This window comes from Schistocerca nitens, chromosome 10, assembly GCF_023898315.1.
Source record: "Schistocerca nitens isolate TAMUIC-IGC-003100 chromosome 10, iqSchNite1.1, whole genome shotgun sequence".
Lineage (NCBI taxonomy): Eukaryota > Metazoa > Arthropoda > Insecta > Orthoptera > Acrididae > Schistocerca > Schistocerca nitens.
Genome location: NC_064623.1, coordinates 185,421,449 through 185,438,568, shown reverse-complemented (window position 1 = coordinate 185,438,568; position 17,120 = coordinate 185,421,449). Strand labels below are relative to the sequence as shown.

The window sequence follows — 17,120 nt, the reverse complement described above, 5'->3', positions numbered from 1 at the left end:
TCAATGCCGAGACGTGTGGCAGCGGTGATCTCCAACAATGGCGGCTACTCTTGCTACTGATTCTGGCAGGAACCACATGTCACAGACGTCTGTAAACCTAATCATTTGATACTTGGTCAACATGTTATCTACAAAATAAATTTTGTTGTGCTACCTCTTGTCTTTCTTGGTGTTGCATTTACGGTGGCCAGCAGTGTATGTTGAAGAATTTCTGTGAAGTTTGGAAGGTAGGAGATGAGGAAATGGCGGAAACACAGCTGTGAGGAGATGTTTCGAGTCGTTCTTGAGAAGCTCAGTTGGAATAGCACTTGTCCCAAAAAGGTCAAGGTGCCACGTTCTAGTCCCAATTCAGCACACAACTTTAACTTGCCAGGAACTCTCAAATCAGTGCATGCCCCGCTGCATGGTAAAAGTTCATTCTGAACTTTCTTATCTCCTTCGTTTATCGATCAATTGTAGAAGTGTTTCTTCTGTTACCTTAGATTTCTTTACAGTTACCTTCCTTGTACATACGAGGTGTATGATAAATGTAATGAGACTCATTTTTGTCTACCAAAGTTTTATTCTTTTTCAAACAATATCGGGGTTGTGGAACAATGGGAATGTCATCTGAGATCAAAAATTCAGTGGTGTAAATGGCCATGTGACATAGGACGATACCATGATGCAGCATCCACTTGTCTGAAATGTCCGATGTCACTCGAGAGCAGCAAATTCTTTATGTACGATACTCTTAGTGTCAAGCCAGCAAATCGCCGTTGTTTTCATCTTTGACTTGCTCATTAGATCTTTTTTTGGTTGAGGAGATGTCTCAGTGTGCCACTCCTCACTTTGCAGCTTTGTCTCAGGATGGTTCTCAAAAATCCAGGATTCATCATCACCTCTGATCACACAATTCAATCATTCGTGGCCACTGGCAGCCCCCTCAAGAAGATCAATGCACACGTTTCTTAGATTGTCCCTCCGCTCAGTTGTGATGTTTTTCAGTACAAACTTGAGTGTAGTGGAAATGTTTTAGTTTAACAGGTCAGCCATTATTCTTGTGGTTAAACGTTAATCTGATCTCATAAGAGGTCTCCCTGAGCGAGGTTCGTCTTCAGTGTGTTCTCATCCTTCCAAAAATGATTTGTTCCAGTGAAAGACTTGTGCTCTTGATAAGGAGTGTTCATCACAAGGCTATTTCAACTTTACAAAGGTCACACTCGCAGATTCCCAAATTTCACACAAAACTTGATGGCGTAACGTTGCTCCAAAATCCACCGTTTCACTTTCGTAACACACAGCAAAAACACAACTTTACTGATGGCGCTCTCAACAATCACGTGAAGGTTGTGTGGAGCTTGAAGCATCCCCAACTCTCTTGTGGTTCCATTTTTAGGTACTCCACGTCGACGTCTGCTCGTAGATACGTATCGTCGGTAGGTTTTCCGGCTTTACTTCCCGACGTGACAGCGACGACTCTCCGATGAGGTGCGAGCCTTGTGTTTTGCTATCACTGCGAGTCTTGTAAATATCGCTTTTATTTAGTAATTTGCCCGACTAAAACTCTCCCCTTTTTATGATTAAGACAGCCTGCGCCACCTTTCGGAGGGAGTGGGGACGTCAAAGAGTCACAAAAGTTCATATTAAGCAGTCCGTAAAACACGCAAACGTTCACTTCAGTTAGCGTGTTAGTTAATGCCTACGCTTTCCGCTAGATGGTGCTGACTTACTGCTGAATAGCTTTGGTTACGTAAAACCTTCACTGATTAGTACTAGGTAAATGAAATAAGTACAACACTCTTGCATTTCACTTTCACTCTATATTCAAGGATTAAGATGCTGATGGATGATGGTCTATTTAAAAGGTTCCTAGCCGGGAGGAATCTAAATAGTCCGCAAATGCCGATATGCACACGCTCTACGTCCAGATTCGCAACTAACGGCACACGACACTTTCAAAAGTCCACACGTTAATATCTGAATACCGGTACCTCTGAATTCACTCGTATCAGCAGATAATTTGAGTTTCTGTCGTCTATATGTCGGTAAAGTTCCAATCTAGCACTAAAGTCTTAAAATCCCCTTAATCATTGCTACCAACAGTCAGAGATCGTAAAATACATCACTTTTAATCTCCGTAATATTCTAACAGTTTATCGTGAATCTTAACACGATAAAGTCCAATCTAATTATTGTCTTGCTGACTGACACGGGTTCCCCGCCCTTTAACGAAACAATCAAGGAAAAAAGACGGTAATAATGACGATCAGGCCTTTTTATAGGTTTTTCATCACAAGAGTTTAACGTCACTGCCTTCTCCATAACGGAGCTTCCGTGGCTTTGCTGTACTTAGACATTAAACTACCTCCTGATATACTATAATTTTGATCTGCAATTACCGAACTCTGATTCTATTTTCCCCTCTAAAAATTCTATTCTTAACTTTAAATTATTCTTTCTATAGCTTTTATTACCGTAAACTGAACTGACGTGTTACAAGCTGAAAACTCGGATTGAGCATCTGGAAGAGAACACACCGGTCTACACAAGCAGAACAAGACAGCGTTGCCAGATCGCTCGCAATGTTGTCAGTGTCATTACTTTTCTCAGACACCTCGTATATTTGTCGATCCGACGTTTGCGATTGACCTTTTTAGAGATGTCCAAGTTGTAAATTGAGGAACCCAAGTGTCTAACACTTCATTAAGACCTAAAATTTCACTGTTCAGAACTGATCGACCGTGTGCTCGCCGAGGATGACTCCAACGGCGATGGGTACCTGAGCTACGCAGAGTATGTGTCGGCCCGCACCAAGGACCAAGCCCGGCGGAAACAAGAAAAGGTCTTCACTGTCCAGCCTCAAACCGGGGACGTGCCCGCTGCTCCCTAGGTGAGGAACCACTCGCAGCTCCGATGTATTCGTGCAATGCTTATTTGCATTGAAGAATTGTAGTTCAGCAAACCAGTTGATATAATCTACCTCTCTCAATATCACGTGACTACTGGTATAGATATGTTAAATGTTACAGGATTCAAGTTATCCTCTTACTTCTGTAAACAAAATAAGAATACAGGCGGAGTTGCCACATTTGTCAGAAAGTTTTCAGTTTCAAGAATATTCATGCTGATAAAATTTCCTCAGAGTAGCACTTAGAAGCTTGTACAACAGAAGTATCATTTCATGATAACTCCTTTATAATAGTAAATATATACAAAGCACCTTCAGGAAACTTCACAAAAAGTCTGGAACCTCTGTTGTCCAATTTCACAGTAAAAAGCAATGTGGATTTATTGAAAAGCTCTTTCAGTGAACAATTATTGCAGTCAGTAACACTGTCATTCATTTAACTCCTACAGTGAACTTTGCAACTATTAAATGCTCTGAGACTGCTGTTCATAATATTGTTGAAGACAAATCTAGGGAAAAAGTCATATCACAAAACCAATAGTAAATGGACTATCTGATCATGACATACACCATCTTATGGTAAATGATAAAACTTGTCATGATATAAAATGTAATAAATTGGAGTACAGGAAGGTGACAAATCAAATTTTGAGAATTTTAGGAGATTGCTCAAAGATATGAACTGGCTAGATGTTTACAATATTTCTGACTCAATGGAAAATACTAAGCATTCATTAAAGAAGTTAATTCCTCGTTTGAAAAATGTTTTACCCTAAAGGTAACTCAAATCGAACAGAAGTCTAAAAATAAAGCATGGATTACATAAGGAATAAAGGTATCATGTGGAACAAAAAGGAAACTGAATCTGCTATCTAGGAACAGCCCTGATGTCAGCATTTTAAAGCATTACAAAGAATATTGCAAAATATTGAAGCAAGTAATCCATAAATCGAAATATCTTTATTATGAGAGAAAGAAAATTGTCAGGCAACAGAATGGAAACTGTATGGGATATATTGAAGACTGAAGTAGGTGGGACTAGAAGGAAAGAGGGACAGATATGTCTAAAAATAAATGTAGTGTTGCAAACCTCTTAAAAAACACTTGGTTACTGGCAGCTTGGGGTTATCAGGTTCAGTAAACAGTGCAGTGTAATATCTGAGACCAGCCTCTACAAATGACTGTAGTAAAATGGAATTGACACTTACATCTCTCAAAGAAGTAGCAGCCATCATAACATCCTTAAAATCAAAGTATTCTAGTGGTTACGGTAACATATCATTGAAGTTAATCAATGAGTGCTCATGTGAGTTGAGTTCTATCTTAAGTTATTTGTGTAATCAATGTACCGGCGGAAGTAAAGCTGTGAGAATGGGGCGTGAGTCTTGCTTGGGTATTTCAGATGGTAGTGTGCTTGTCTGTGAAAGGCAAAAGTCCTGTGTTCAAGTCTCGGTCTGGCACACAGTTTTAATCTGCCAGGAAAATTTCAATGTCAGTAACAACTGAAAGTTTCCAGAGTTGCTAATAATGCCAAAGTTACGCCTCTTTACAACAAGGGGGATAGAGATATACCATGAGACTATCGACCAATTTCATTTTTTTCTGGTTTTTACAAAAATATTCGAAAAGATTGTGTTCAAGCATCTCCTTAAGCATGTGATGACAAATAATATGTTGTCCAAGTCACAGTTTGGGTGCGTTAAAGGTTCTGATATAGGGAAAGCCATTTACACTTATAGTGAGAATGTACTTAATTCATTGGATAACAAATTAGAGGCTACTAGCATTTTCTGTAACCTGTCAAAAATCTTTGACTGTGTGAATCACACCATTCTCTTAAGTAAACTAAAATATTATGATGACACCGATAGTGCTACAAAATGGTTCAGATCTTAAATAACTAAAAGGAAGCCAAGGATGTTATAGTGAAATACATGGGGAGTAAGCATTCAGTCTTCATCTGACTGGGAATTATTACATGTGAATGTGATGTTTCTCAATGTTCCATCTTGGGTCTGTTTCTTTTTCTTGTGTACATTAATGACCGTTCATCTGTTACATTGCCAAATGCTAAGTTTGTTTTGTTTGCAGATGATACAAACATTGCAATGAATAGCAAGTCAAGAAATGGCCGCTAATAAATTTTCACTGTAGTTTAAAGCTAATTCTCTCTCATTAAACGTTGAAAAGTCAAACTATATGCAGTTCAGAACATGTAAGAGATTTCCTTCCAGTATGTGTATAACATAAAAAGTCATGCAGATAGAAGAGGTGGACAGTGTTACATTTTTGGGATTAAACTCAATAAAAAAATTCAGTTGGGAAGGGCATAGCAGAGAATTGCTAAAAAGCCTAAACAAGCATGTATTTGCAGTGTGAATCATACCAGATGTAGGAGGTATAAGTATAAAAACAAGTTGCGTACTTTGCTTACTTTCATTCTGTTGTATCATATGGGATCATTTCTGGGGTGACTCATCAAACCAAGCAAAGGTTCTTGACGTGCAAAAGTGTGTAATAAGGCTCATTTGTAGTGTAAATTCAAGAACATCACGTAGAAACTTATTCAAGGAACTGGGTATCTTGATCGCTACATCTCAGTAAATTTATTCCTTAATGAATATTTTTTTTTCAAATAATATGTCTCTATTTCCAACCAATAGCTCAACACATAGTATCAATAATGGAATAAGAACAATGTACATAAAGACCTAAAATCACTTACCTCGGTCAAAAAAGTGATTAAATATTCAGGAACACACATTTTCAAAAAACTGTGAGAAACTATTAAAATCTTCATTTCAGTTAAATCACAGGTTAAACAGAGTATGAAAGGTTTTTTGGCAGGCAACTCTTTCTGCTCCATAGATGAATATTTTAATAGAGCATGTTGACCAGCTTAAGTAAATGTCTGCCAGAGTTCAGTTTTGACAGCACTTGGTTACAACATTCAAGGTTAGATATTTTGTGTATGATAAATTTAATAAAAGTGTGTAACTTTGTTTCATTATGACAGTGCATTAATTTTGCAAATATTAGCAGTTCGAATTTAGTGTAATGTATTCACATATTTTGACAATACGACAAATGATCAAGGAAGTGAGTATTCTACTGAAATGTTCTATGTTTTTTATATTATATTTTCTGACATGATCCACACCCACGAGAATCATCTCATATTTGGGTCTGTGGAACGAAAACAATGTAATCTAATCTCTTCTATTCAAGCAGTTACACATTTGAAGACCTAACATGCAAAACAATGGACAATACAGGGTGTGAGCTGCATTTGTGTGTGTGTGTGTGTGTGTGTGTGTGTGTGTGTGTGTGTGTGTGTGTGTTGTCTAGTTCTGATGAATGCCTGTTTGGCCAAAAGCTTTGTTCAGCAGATTTTTTTTATTATGCCTATCTGCGACTCAGCATCTCGCTATATGGTGAGTGGCAACTATCCTTCTCATAATGTTAACATTCTAAACATATTAAGGAGCAAAATAATGTTTTGAGATATAAGTAAAGCACAAAATATTATATGATATACGAAATTATCATGCATATTTCTATAGTAATAAATATTATCTTAACATCTACGAAATATAAACTACACTGCAAGGTGTGTGAAAAATGCATTGAATTGTGTAGGGAAACTCGACAACAGATGTCAAATGTATTACCTTATTCAGACTAAATGAGCTACATCAGTGCTACAATGGATGGGAAAATATACCCAAATATAAATATCTTAAGGCATGTAAACAATATGAAACAGAAATCATCAGTTTGCATTGTCATTAAACAAATCAAGAAAAGGCTGCTGATGCTGATGTGGTATTAAGGGTACGATAGCAAGCAAGCCCTTCTTTTATTCAGCAGACTATCATGAAAAATATTGCACCACTGTGAATCAAATCGCCAACAGTTTTGTCTTTCTTTAGAATGTGCACACTTTCACATTGGTCAATGTCACTGAATGTCTTTTTCACGTGCACGATTCCAGGGGTTATGATTTTAGTTTGTGCAGCAATACTGATGTGTAGCTTTGTGGTGTTGATAACTTTATCAGCAGCAGTCTGGAAATCATTAAAGTCATTTTCCTCCACTCTGAGTGTGTTTAATGCTAAAGAAGGAAATGCTGAAGTAATTACTTCTTGTAAATCAACAGGTACATATCACTTAGCAACCTTCTGAAGTTTTTCTATTAAGGCAAAATTTCCATCTCAACATAGGAAACTGTGGTCTGAAACTAGATACTTATTTTACATGGTAATCAAATAGGCCACAAGGTTCTATGAACATTTACTGTACATATTTATAAGTACATGGTTTTCCTTTTGTTCACAGTGCTTGTCATTCAAAATTACAATTTTACTTCTGTTACCAGTGCAGTTCAGAACATGGAACAGAGACTGTTCTACACTGTTAGCGCCACGAGACCCACCACCCTCATACCACAATTACGTTATTGCCTCACTAATGTCATGAGCATGAATACAGAAGTTGTAATATGAAAGATTTTGTAAGCAGAACTTATCTGATTGTGTAAGATTTGGAACAAATAATATTTATTGCAGATTGATTGCTAAAGTACAAGTGTTACTTCCAAAACATGACAAACAAAATGCCATCTATTAGGTCTGAACATTAAAATGATGTAGTTCAATGCTGATTGCCAGGCACAATTAGAAAGAAGGAGGCCGTAGTGTAAGCAGATGTGCCTTCCATTCATCACTGTTACGATTCGTTTACTTCGTTATATGATGAATCACTTTTAGTATAACATACTTGCATACATGTAGCACCTTTAGAGCAAATAGAATCAATTTGGAAAAAACTCTATGGCACTTACCACATTTAGACTATTACGTTTTCATTTTAATATCCTGTCCCATGTAATGCAGTCAAATATATAAACGGGATAAGCTGTGCTATTTTCACTCTTCCTATAATTGATAGTCTTGGAAACAAAAGATTCATCCTCCTAATATATTTTCTATATTTCTGCTCAATAAGATCTTTTGGAATAATTTTCTGGGGTAACTTGTCACTTGAAAGGAAATCATTGATCGCATATCAGCAAGCGTTAAGGGCAATATGTAATATTCCCCTGCAGTGATCTCAAAGGTAACCTCTCCAAAGAGTTTGGCGTTTTAACTGCACCTTTGCATAATATACAGGGTGTTAATGATCAGCTACAGTGCATGCACACCACCTGAGATTTTGGTTAAAATCGTCGTCGAATATTAAACACCAATTGTTCTTGCACTTATAACAAATAATATTGCCATTTGTTACATTTTACCTCAAAATAATGAAATTTTAACAGCATAAAATTAGTAGTTAAATCTTATGTTTGTCTGGCCTTCCTACTACGAAACTACTGTGCTTATAAGGGTTAAGTTTAAATCAAATTGTAAACGTAATTAGGTTACAAAAGTGTTCTTTTCTTTCGTTAATCTCAAGGAAAAGTAGAATTAATAACATCAACGAAATAGCCGACTGAGCTGGTAGCGTAAAGATAGCGAGATGATATTGAACACCTGTCGCAGTGCGTATGTGCTGTAACTTAGGTGATTTTAGGCATGAAAATATCCTTACGTAAGATGTATCGATATATCGATGGTATGAAAAAATCGATGAAAATAACATCACACAGAAAATATATTTTTTTTAAATCTTTAATCCGGACAAAAATTATTTCATTTCATTACATTTATTATCATCCTTTGCATCATTTACATGATATAGGAATTTTCATAATACTGTCCAGAATATGCACAGCAGAATATTACAAATTTCTATCAAACATAAAATTAACATTATGTTGAAAATTAAAACATAGAATTAAAATACATATAATGAACATCATATAATAAGTTGAAAATTAAAACATTGAATTAATTAGTTTTGCTTTTACATGCTCTTTTAACATGTACCATATGTGATGGGTTTATATATATTTAGTACATTTTGGAAAACACATATTACATATAATTTAGAGTTAAAAGAGTGTAATGAGACATAGAACTGACAATGAGAACAACATGATACTGACAATACAACTATCAGTTAGTGATTTAAGGATTCAAAATATTCTTCTATGCTATAAAAACATTTATTTATCAGAAATATTTTTTATTGTCTTAAATTTTCCTTCATCTTCTGTTCCCCTGATGCAGAGTGGCAGAGCACTATAAAGCTTTATTCCATAGTGGCTCACATGTTTTTGAGTTTTTGTTTTTCTTGTTCTTTCTACATGCAGATTCTTACAGATACATGTATTGTAGTCATGAAGATCTGAATTTACACATAAACTACTCAAGTGTGTTCTTATATGCAGTATGCTTTTTAATATGTACAAAGATGGTACTGTAAGTATGTTTAGCTGCACGAACAATGGCTTGCAGTGTGTTTGTGGAGAGCTATGTGTAATACGTTAATGGCCCTTTCCTGTAATTTAAAAACCTCTCTCAAGCAAGATTTAGTTGCACCCCAGAATGCTATTCCATAGGATGTAATAGAATCGAAATAAGCCACATACTCTAATCTTGTACACTCTGCACTGCAAACTATACAAATTATTCTCAATGCAAAACATGCTGAATTGAGTTTTTTGGATATGTATGTGACATGGTCTTTCCAGCTCAAGTGCTGATCAATGTACATGCCCAAAAATATTGTAGACCGGACTTTCTCTATTTCATGGTCACTCAATGGTAAATGGTGATCATCCTTCTCATTTACTTTACCATGCTGTATGTAATTTGTTTTATTTAAATTAAGTGTTAACTTATTAGCATAAAACCACTGTCGCACACTCTTCAGAACCTTTTCAGCTGTAGTGAATAAGGCTTTTCTGTCATCACTTATAATTATGTTTGTATGATCTGCAAATAACATAATTTTTGATGATCTGTTGAGCCTTTCAACAATAGGGGACCAATAACACCACCCTGAGGGACACCTACTGTCACTTTCTTAGCATCAGATACCCACTTTATTTTTTGCTTATTCTGAGATGAGGTGAGTTCCACAGCCTGAGCTCTATCTTGGAGATAGGACTCAAACCATTTCCTCCCAATTCCTCTGATGCCTGTTGCCTCCAGTTTGTCAAGGAGAAGTTGGTGATCTACTGTATCAAAGGCCTTGGAAAGATCTAGGTTGATTCCTCCCACACATGTGTTATGGTCTAAATTTCTAAAAATTTCTTCCGTATAGGCCTGTATAGATGTTTCTATGCCGTGACCTATACAAAAACCATGTTGATTACAATTTAGAAGATTGAAGGGGCCAAGGTAGCTTATGAGTCTAATTTTCATCAGTGTTTCAAAAACTTTTGATAAAGATGGAAGGAGGGATATAGGTCTATAGTTTTCTACCTTATGTATATCCCCGTTTTTGAATAATGGTTTAACCTTAGAAATTTTCAGCATTTGGGGGAACATACGTTCATTGAATGATAAATTGACAATATGTACCAGTGGTTCAAAGATTTGTGAGGCGACTTTCTTTATTATTGTCACTGGCACTTCGTCCAGTCCTGTAGACATTTTGGGTTTCTTATTGTTAATTATTTTCAGCATTTCATATTTATTGTGGGCTTTATTACCACACTACTGATTACTTTTGGTTCTGTTGTTTACCCTTCTTTGTTATAGCTTATTCTTAATTTATCGGGTACACTTAGAAAGTAGTTGTTCATGTAATTGTGCAAGGCTTCCTTCTTTACTTTAATGTTATCACTAGATTTAAGTACAATATCCTGGTCTTTAGAGCTTTTTCCTATTTCTCTTTTAACAATTTTCCTTGTTCTCCTTGATTTATTGTCTCACTTCCTTATTAGTCTATCATTACTTAATACTTTTGCTAGATTAATTACCCTTCTATATACCTTTTTGTAGTTACTAACATGTTTCTTTTTTTTAAATTAGGGTCAGTATTAGTTTTCATTTCAAAGTTTAGTCTGTTCATAGTCTTGGAAGAGTTTTTAATGCCAGATGTGATCCAAGAATTTGTGTCTATGGCTAGATGAGTTGATTTTAACTAATCTTTTTGGAAAGCACATTTCAAAATTTGTCATGAAAAGAGAGGAGAAAACGTTGTATGCAGCATCTGTATCAGTTTGTGACAATACTTCTGCCCAAGATTTGTTAGTCAGTTTCATACCAAACTGGTTGCAGTCTTTGGGAGAGAAATTCTCTTATACATATGATGTGTTGTTGCTGTATGTATTGGAACGGTGAGCACTTTAATAATAAGTGCATTACGATCAGATATTCCTAGGTCAATATTCAAAACTTATGTATCTGGGCATTCTATATTTTAAAATATATTATCTATAAGACTTTTTGAAGTGTTTGTTACCCTTGTAGGACTGTTTATATTAGAATATAGGTTGAAACTGAATATAATATTGAGGAATTTAATTTTAAATAAACTGTCTACCAACATATTGACATTAAAGTCCCCACATACAATTATTGATGACTTCTCATCATGTAAGGTGCTCAGAAAGTTCTTCAATCTTATTTTAAATAATTTCTGGGTCACTACATGGTGATCTGTACACTGACATGACTTGTTATTTTCCTATTTTTTACATTCATTTACACTGCTGTTGCCTCAACATGTTTTTCTGTGTTCAAGAGTTCAGCTTCAGGCCTGTTTTTCACGTTAATGTCTGATTTTACATAAATGCAGACACCTCCATTCTTGTCTTCCTTCCCAGAAAAATTACTACCCAGGGTATATGGGCAACTCTTAATGCTTTCTAATTCATAATTTTTGCACCAGTGCTCTTGAATACAAATACAATCAACACAATATTCACTGGCCTCAATCTTGAGACCTAGCACTGTATATATATATATATATATATATATATATATATATATATATATATATATATATATATATATATATATATATATATATTGGTCATCAGTCTACTAACTGATTTGATGCGGCCCAGCACTAATTCCTTTCCTGTGCTAACCTCTTCATCTCAGAGTAGCACTTGCAACCTACGTCCTCAATTATTTGCTTGACGTATTCCAATCTCTGTCTTCCTCTACAGTTTTTGTCCTCTACAGCTCCCTCTAGTACCATGGAAGTCATTCCCTCATGTCTTAGCAGCTGTCCTATCATCCTGTCCCTTCTCCTTATCAGTGTTCTCCACATATTCCTTTCCTCTCCAATTCTGCGTAGAACCTCCTCATTCCTTACCTTATCAGTCCACCTAATTTTCAACATTCGTCTATAGCACCACATCTCAAATGCTTCGATTCTCTTCTGTTCCGGTTTTCCCACAGTCCATGTTTCACTACCATACAATGCTGTACTCCAGACGTACATCCTCAGAAATTTCTTCCTCAAATTAAGGCCGGTATTTGATATTAGTAGACTTCTCTTGGCCAGAAATGCCTTTTTTGCCATAGCGAGTCTGCTTTCGATGTCCTCCTTGCTCCGTCCGTCATTGGTTATTTTACTGCCTAGGTAGCAGAATTCCTTAACTTCTTTGACTTTGTGACCGTCAATCCTGATGTTAAGTTTCTCGCTGTTCTCATTTCTACTACTTCTCATTACCTTCGTCTTTCTCTGATTTACTCTCAAACCATACTGTGTACTCATTAGACTGTTCATTCCGTCCAGCAGATCATTTAATTCTTCTTCACTTTCACTCAGGATAGCAATGTCATCAGCGAATCGTATCATTGATATCCTTTCACCTTGTATTTTAATTCCAGTCCTGAACCTTTCTTTTATTTCCATCATTGCTTCCGCGATGTACATATTGAAGAGTAGGGGCGAAAGGCTACAGCCTTGTCTTACACCCTTCTTAATACGAGCACTTCGTTCTTGATCGTCCACTCTTATTATTCCCTCTTGGTTGTTGTATATATTGTATATGGCCCGTCTCTCCCTATAGCTTACCCTTACTTTTTTCAGAATATCGAACATCTTGCACCATTTTATATTGTCGAACACTTTTTCCAGGTCGACAAATCCTATGAAAGTGTCTTGATTTTTCTTTAGCCTTGCTTCCATTATTAGCCGTAACGTCAGAATTGCTTCTCTCGTCCCTTTACATTTCCTAAAGCCAAACTGATCGTCACCTAGCGCATTCTCAATTTTCTTTTCCATTCTTCTGTATATTATTCTTGTAAGCAGCTTCGATGCATCAGCTGTTAAGCTGATTGTGCGATAATTCTCGCACTTGTCAGCTCTTGCCGTCTTCGGAATTGTGTGGATGATGCTTTTCCGAAAGTCAGATGGTATGTCGCCAGACTCATATATTCTACACACCAACGTGAATAGTCGTTTTGTTGCCACTTCCCCCAATGATTTTAGAAATTCTGATGGAATTTTATCTATCCCTTCTGCCTTATTTGACCGTAAGTCCTCCAAAGCTCTTTTAAATTCCGATTCTAATACTGGATCCCCTATCTCTTCTAAATCGACTCCTGTTTCTTCTTCTATCACATCACACAAATCTTCACCCTCATAGAGGCTTTCAATGTATTCTTTCCACACATCTGCTCTCTCCTCTGCATTTAACAGTGGAATTCCTGTTGCACTCTTAATGTTACCACCGTTGCTTTTAATGTCACCAAAGGTTGTTTTGACTTTCCTGTATGCTGAGTCTGTCCTTCCGACAATCAAATCTTTTTCGATGTCTTCACATTTTTCCTGCAGCCATTTCGTCTTAGCTTCCCTTTACTTCCTATTTATTTCCTATATATTAAGGCTAAGTAATTTTGAGGTGTTGCAACCTTGTTGAGAGGAACTCTTACTTGTATTGGCTGGCGTCAACAGTTTCTTCGTGTTGAGGCTGGGTACCAAAAATCCTTTAGGGACACAGGTTTCCTGCATCTTGTCTTTCTTTCTTCTGGATGTGCTGCAACTTATGATGCTGGAATTCCTGTTGTATTTGATTACTCGCTGGCCGTAAGCACATTTCTTGCTAATGAAGCTGCTGTATAGTCTGTAGCTGCTTCTGATACTGTTGAAGCTGTTGTGGAGGCTTCATTTGCTTCAGCTAGTTTTGTGGCAAGTGAAGATTCTACTGCTGGGTCAGTTGCTGGTGAATCAGTTTCATTTTTATGTTGTCGAATTTCAGTTGCTGTGCCAAGTGGTGGTAGTGGTATGATATTGCTATTCTTGTCCTCAACTGCTAACACTGCATTAAGTATTTCTCGACTAATGAATGCTTTTCCAAGTTTATTTCTGTGTAGCACATGCCTGGTAAAATGACTTCTATCTGAAGATGGTACATTCACATATGTAGCATTCAGGAAGCTTCGGCATAATTTTTTTTCAAATTTTCTATTTGTAACAGCCATTTCTTTGTCGACACAATATTTTTCCATTAGGTCATATCTTTGTGGTATACTTGCAACATAGAAGAATGCATTTGTAGTTTTCTGTAGTGTGCTTCTTAGCGCTCTTGTGGCAAGTTTACCCTCATTCCTATAAACGTCATTATCACCCCCAAATTAAACAGTTTCTTCTAGGCTCCAAAAAATGTTCATAGTTTTTTTTAGAATTTCACTCAAGGGAGAGCCTGGTTTCGTTATTCCACTAAGCTTAAACATAGTTTGCATGTTACACATGATATCAGCTAAGCCCCTTCCATGACTGTCTGAGAGCATGTAAATATCTTTTTTATTCTTCTTACTTGTGGTTGTCATGTTCTCATGATATGTATGTTCCATGCAAATTATAGTACCGGTATTTCCTTGCTTGTTATTACAAGACTTCGTACTTTACTGGTTTTTAATCTCTGCATTTGGTGAAAGTACTTCGTTTCTTTCGCTATTTTCACATCTTTTAGACTAATCACAGGTTAAAAGTTCAAAATTATTTGCTACTGGGAGGCTGAAGTTGTTCTCGTTACCGTTAACACGATAGAACCTCTTAGGCCATATGTAGTTATCGTTTAGTCCATTTACAACAGTTTCACTACACTCCGAATTGACTTCTATCACTTTTCCAAGCTTATGTACAAACAGTTTGCTCTGCATTTGGTGAAAGTACTTCGTTTCTTTCGCTATTTTCACATCTTTTAGACTCATCACAGGTTAAAAGTTCAAAATTATTTGCTACTGGGAGACTGAAGTTGTTCTCGTTACCGTTAACACAATAGAACGTTTTAGGCCATATGTAGTTATCGTTTAGTCCATTTACAACAGTTTCACTACACTCCGAATTGACTTCTATCACTTTTTCAAGGTTATGTACAAACAGTTTGGCTAACATAAGATCGTATTTTAATGAAGCAGTCACACAGGCCTCTCGATATTCCTTTTGTTAACACAATAGCCGCGCGGGATTAGCCGAGCGGTCAGCCGGCACAGTAGCTCAGCATGTTCGGTCAGAGAGCCAGTTGGCCTTTGTAAGAAAAAAATTGAGTGGAACGGTCAACAAACGAACTTACGGATGTCTTTGTGACGTCCGCAACGACCAAAACACAACGATCTACAACGAACAAATTGAAAAGAAAAAAAAAAAAGCGGTCTAAGGCGCTGCAGTGGATTGTGTGTCTGGTCCCGGCGGAGGTTCGAGTCCTCCCTCGGGCATGGGTGTGTGTATTTGTCCTTAGGATAATTTAGGTTAAGTAGTGTGTAAGCTTAGGGACTGATGACCTTAGCAGTTAAGTCCCATAAGATTTCACACACATTTGAACATTTAAACACAATATATCACGAGAACTACAGTGCACATTTGCACAGTCACAAGTCATGTTTCTTTCTTCTAAAGTATTTAAACATTGTTGATGGATGCATTTTTGCGACCGTGTGCATAATTTAACACCATTTCTCACCGTCTTACTACATTTTCCACACACAGGTTTTAAACACTCGTAATTTTCCGCGGATCTGTTGATTAGTATGTATATACGCGGCGCTGCCATCTTGCGCTCTTGTATGTTTTTACAGTACATCACATTACGAACTGTGCTTACACTATTTACCACTGCCGCTGCTGCTCTCCTCATTGCTCATAAGAATGGTATTGGTCAACAAGTTCGTTATTCTTCATGACAAAACTGAAGTAAGCTATAGTATTTATTAACGCTTTTTCCAGATGATCGTACTTTTTCGTAACCTATGTTTGAACGGTGTCCATCCATTGCAGCAGATTATAATAACACACAACATTCGTATGTTGTTGGGCTCCATCGATTCCGTCCTTACGTAAAAATGTTTAGTTCTGTATCTTGCTTCGGCATTTGTCAAATGAACAGGTAATACAGAACTAGTTCAATTGACGCCTTTTTGGAAAAACACACTGGACTGGAATTGTTTCACGTCCATACAAACGGCCACTGGCCTATGTAAACATGCCCATGTAAACCTCTCTCTGGTGTCTTATACAAATATTATTATAAAGTGTAAGTTTAGATGTCTGTGTGAATGTTACCTATTCAACCTTCAATGGCTGAATGGATTTCGATAGAATCCGCCAGACAGACGTATCATGACCTGTATTAATCATAGAAAAATTTACTTAATTGCCCACCGCAGTCAAAACATTCTCACGGGAACGCATTATAACGTGACTGAATGTGCCGTCCCATAATCAATAAAAGTTTGTGTTTCTCCATTTAACATGAATTTCGAGAAAGAGTTTAATTGGACTCGACATAAGTACCAAAACATCAAATTGGCTCTTGCTTGGAAAGTGGAAACTCTCGGAATTAAATTTTTGCAACGTGGTGATTTCATTACGGGATATAATTCTATTTACAGTAGAATATTTGTTTTGACATCTGTCTGGCTTGGAATTGCGTAGATACCTTTATCGAAGTGTTTTGGGTTTTCGCGTCAGAGGAAGGTGTGACGTAAGTGCCGCGTTTATTCCGTGGACAGAGGAGAGTGCGCTTTTGCTTTATGCTGTTTTGTTGGACGAAGACGTGTGCGAGAATCATTAATTCGTCTAGGTGATTTGTCCGTATTATTTCTAGGGAGAAGTGCTACATTGTGTAACTGGTACATTAATCCAGTTCTGTCGCGTGATAACGTCGACGAGAGTGCCCGCAACATATCAGCCATGGAGAGAAGATATTGTTTGCGGATGACAGCAACATAGTAATCACCAGTAAGACACCAGCACAAATGTTGGAAAATTCTACTGAAGTGCTGAGAGATGTTCACAATTGGTCTCAGGAAAACAAAGTAACTCTCAACGTAAAGAAAACAAATACAATATGCTTTAGAATGAACAGAAAACAGAG

General features: G+C 36.9%; 1 protein-coding gene across 1 annotated transcript in view; it reads left to right on the top strand.

Moving 5' to 3' along the window:
• Nucleotides 1–17,120, top strand: part of LOC126210105 (multiple coagulation factor deficiency protein 2 homolog) — a 268,909-nt gene that overhangs the window by 215,443 nt on the left and 36,346 nt on the right. Inside the window, exon 5 of the mRNA XM_049939241.1 lies at nt 2,712–2,872. Within this exon, the coding sequence (XP_049795198.1) occupies nt 2,712–2,872 (161 nt within the window). The remainder of the gene's footprint in view (nt 1–2,711; nt 2,873–17,120) is intronic.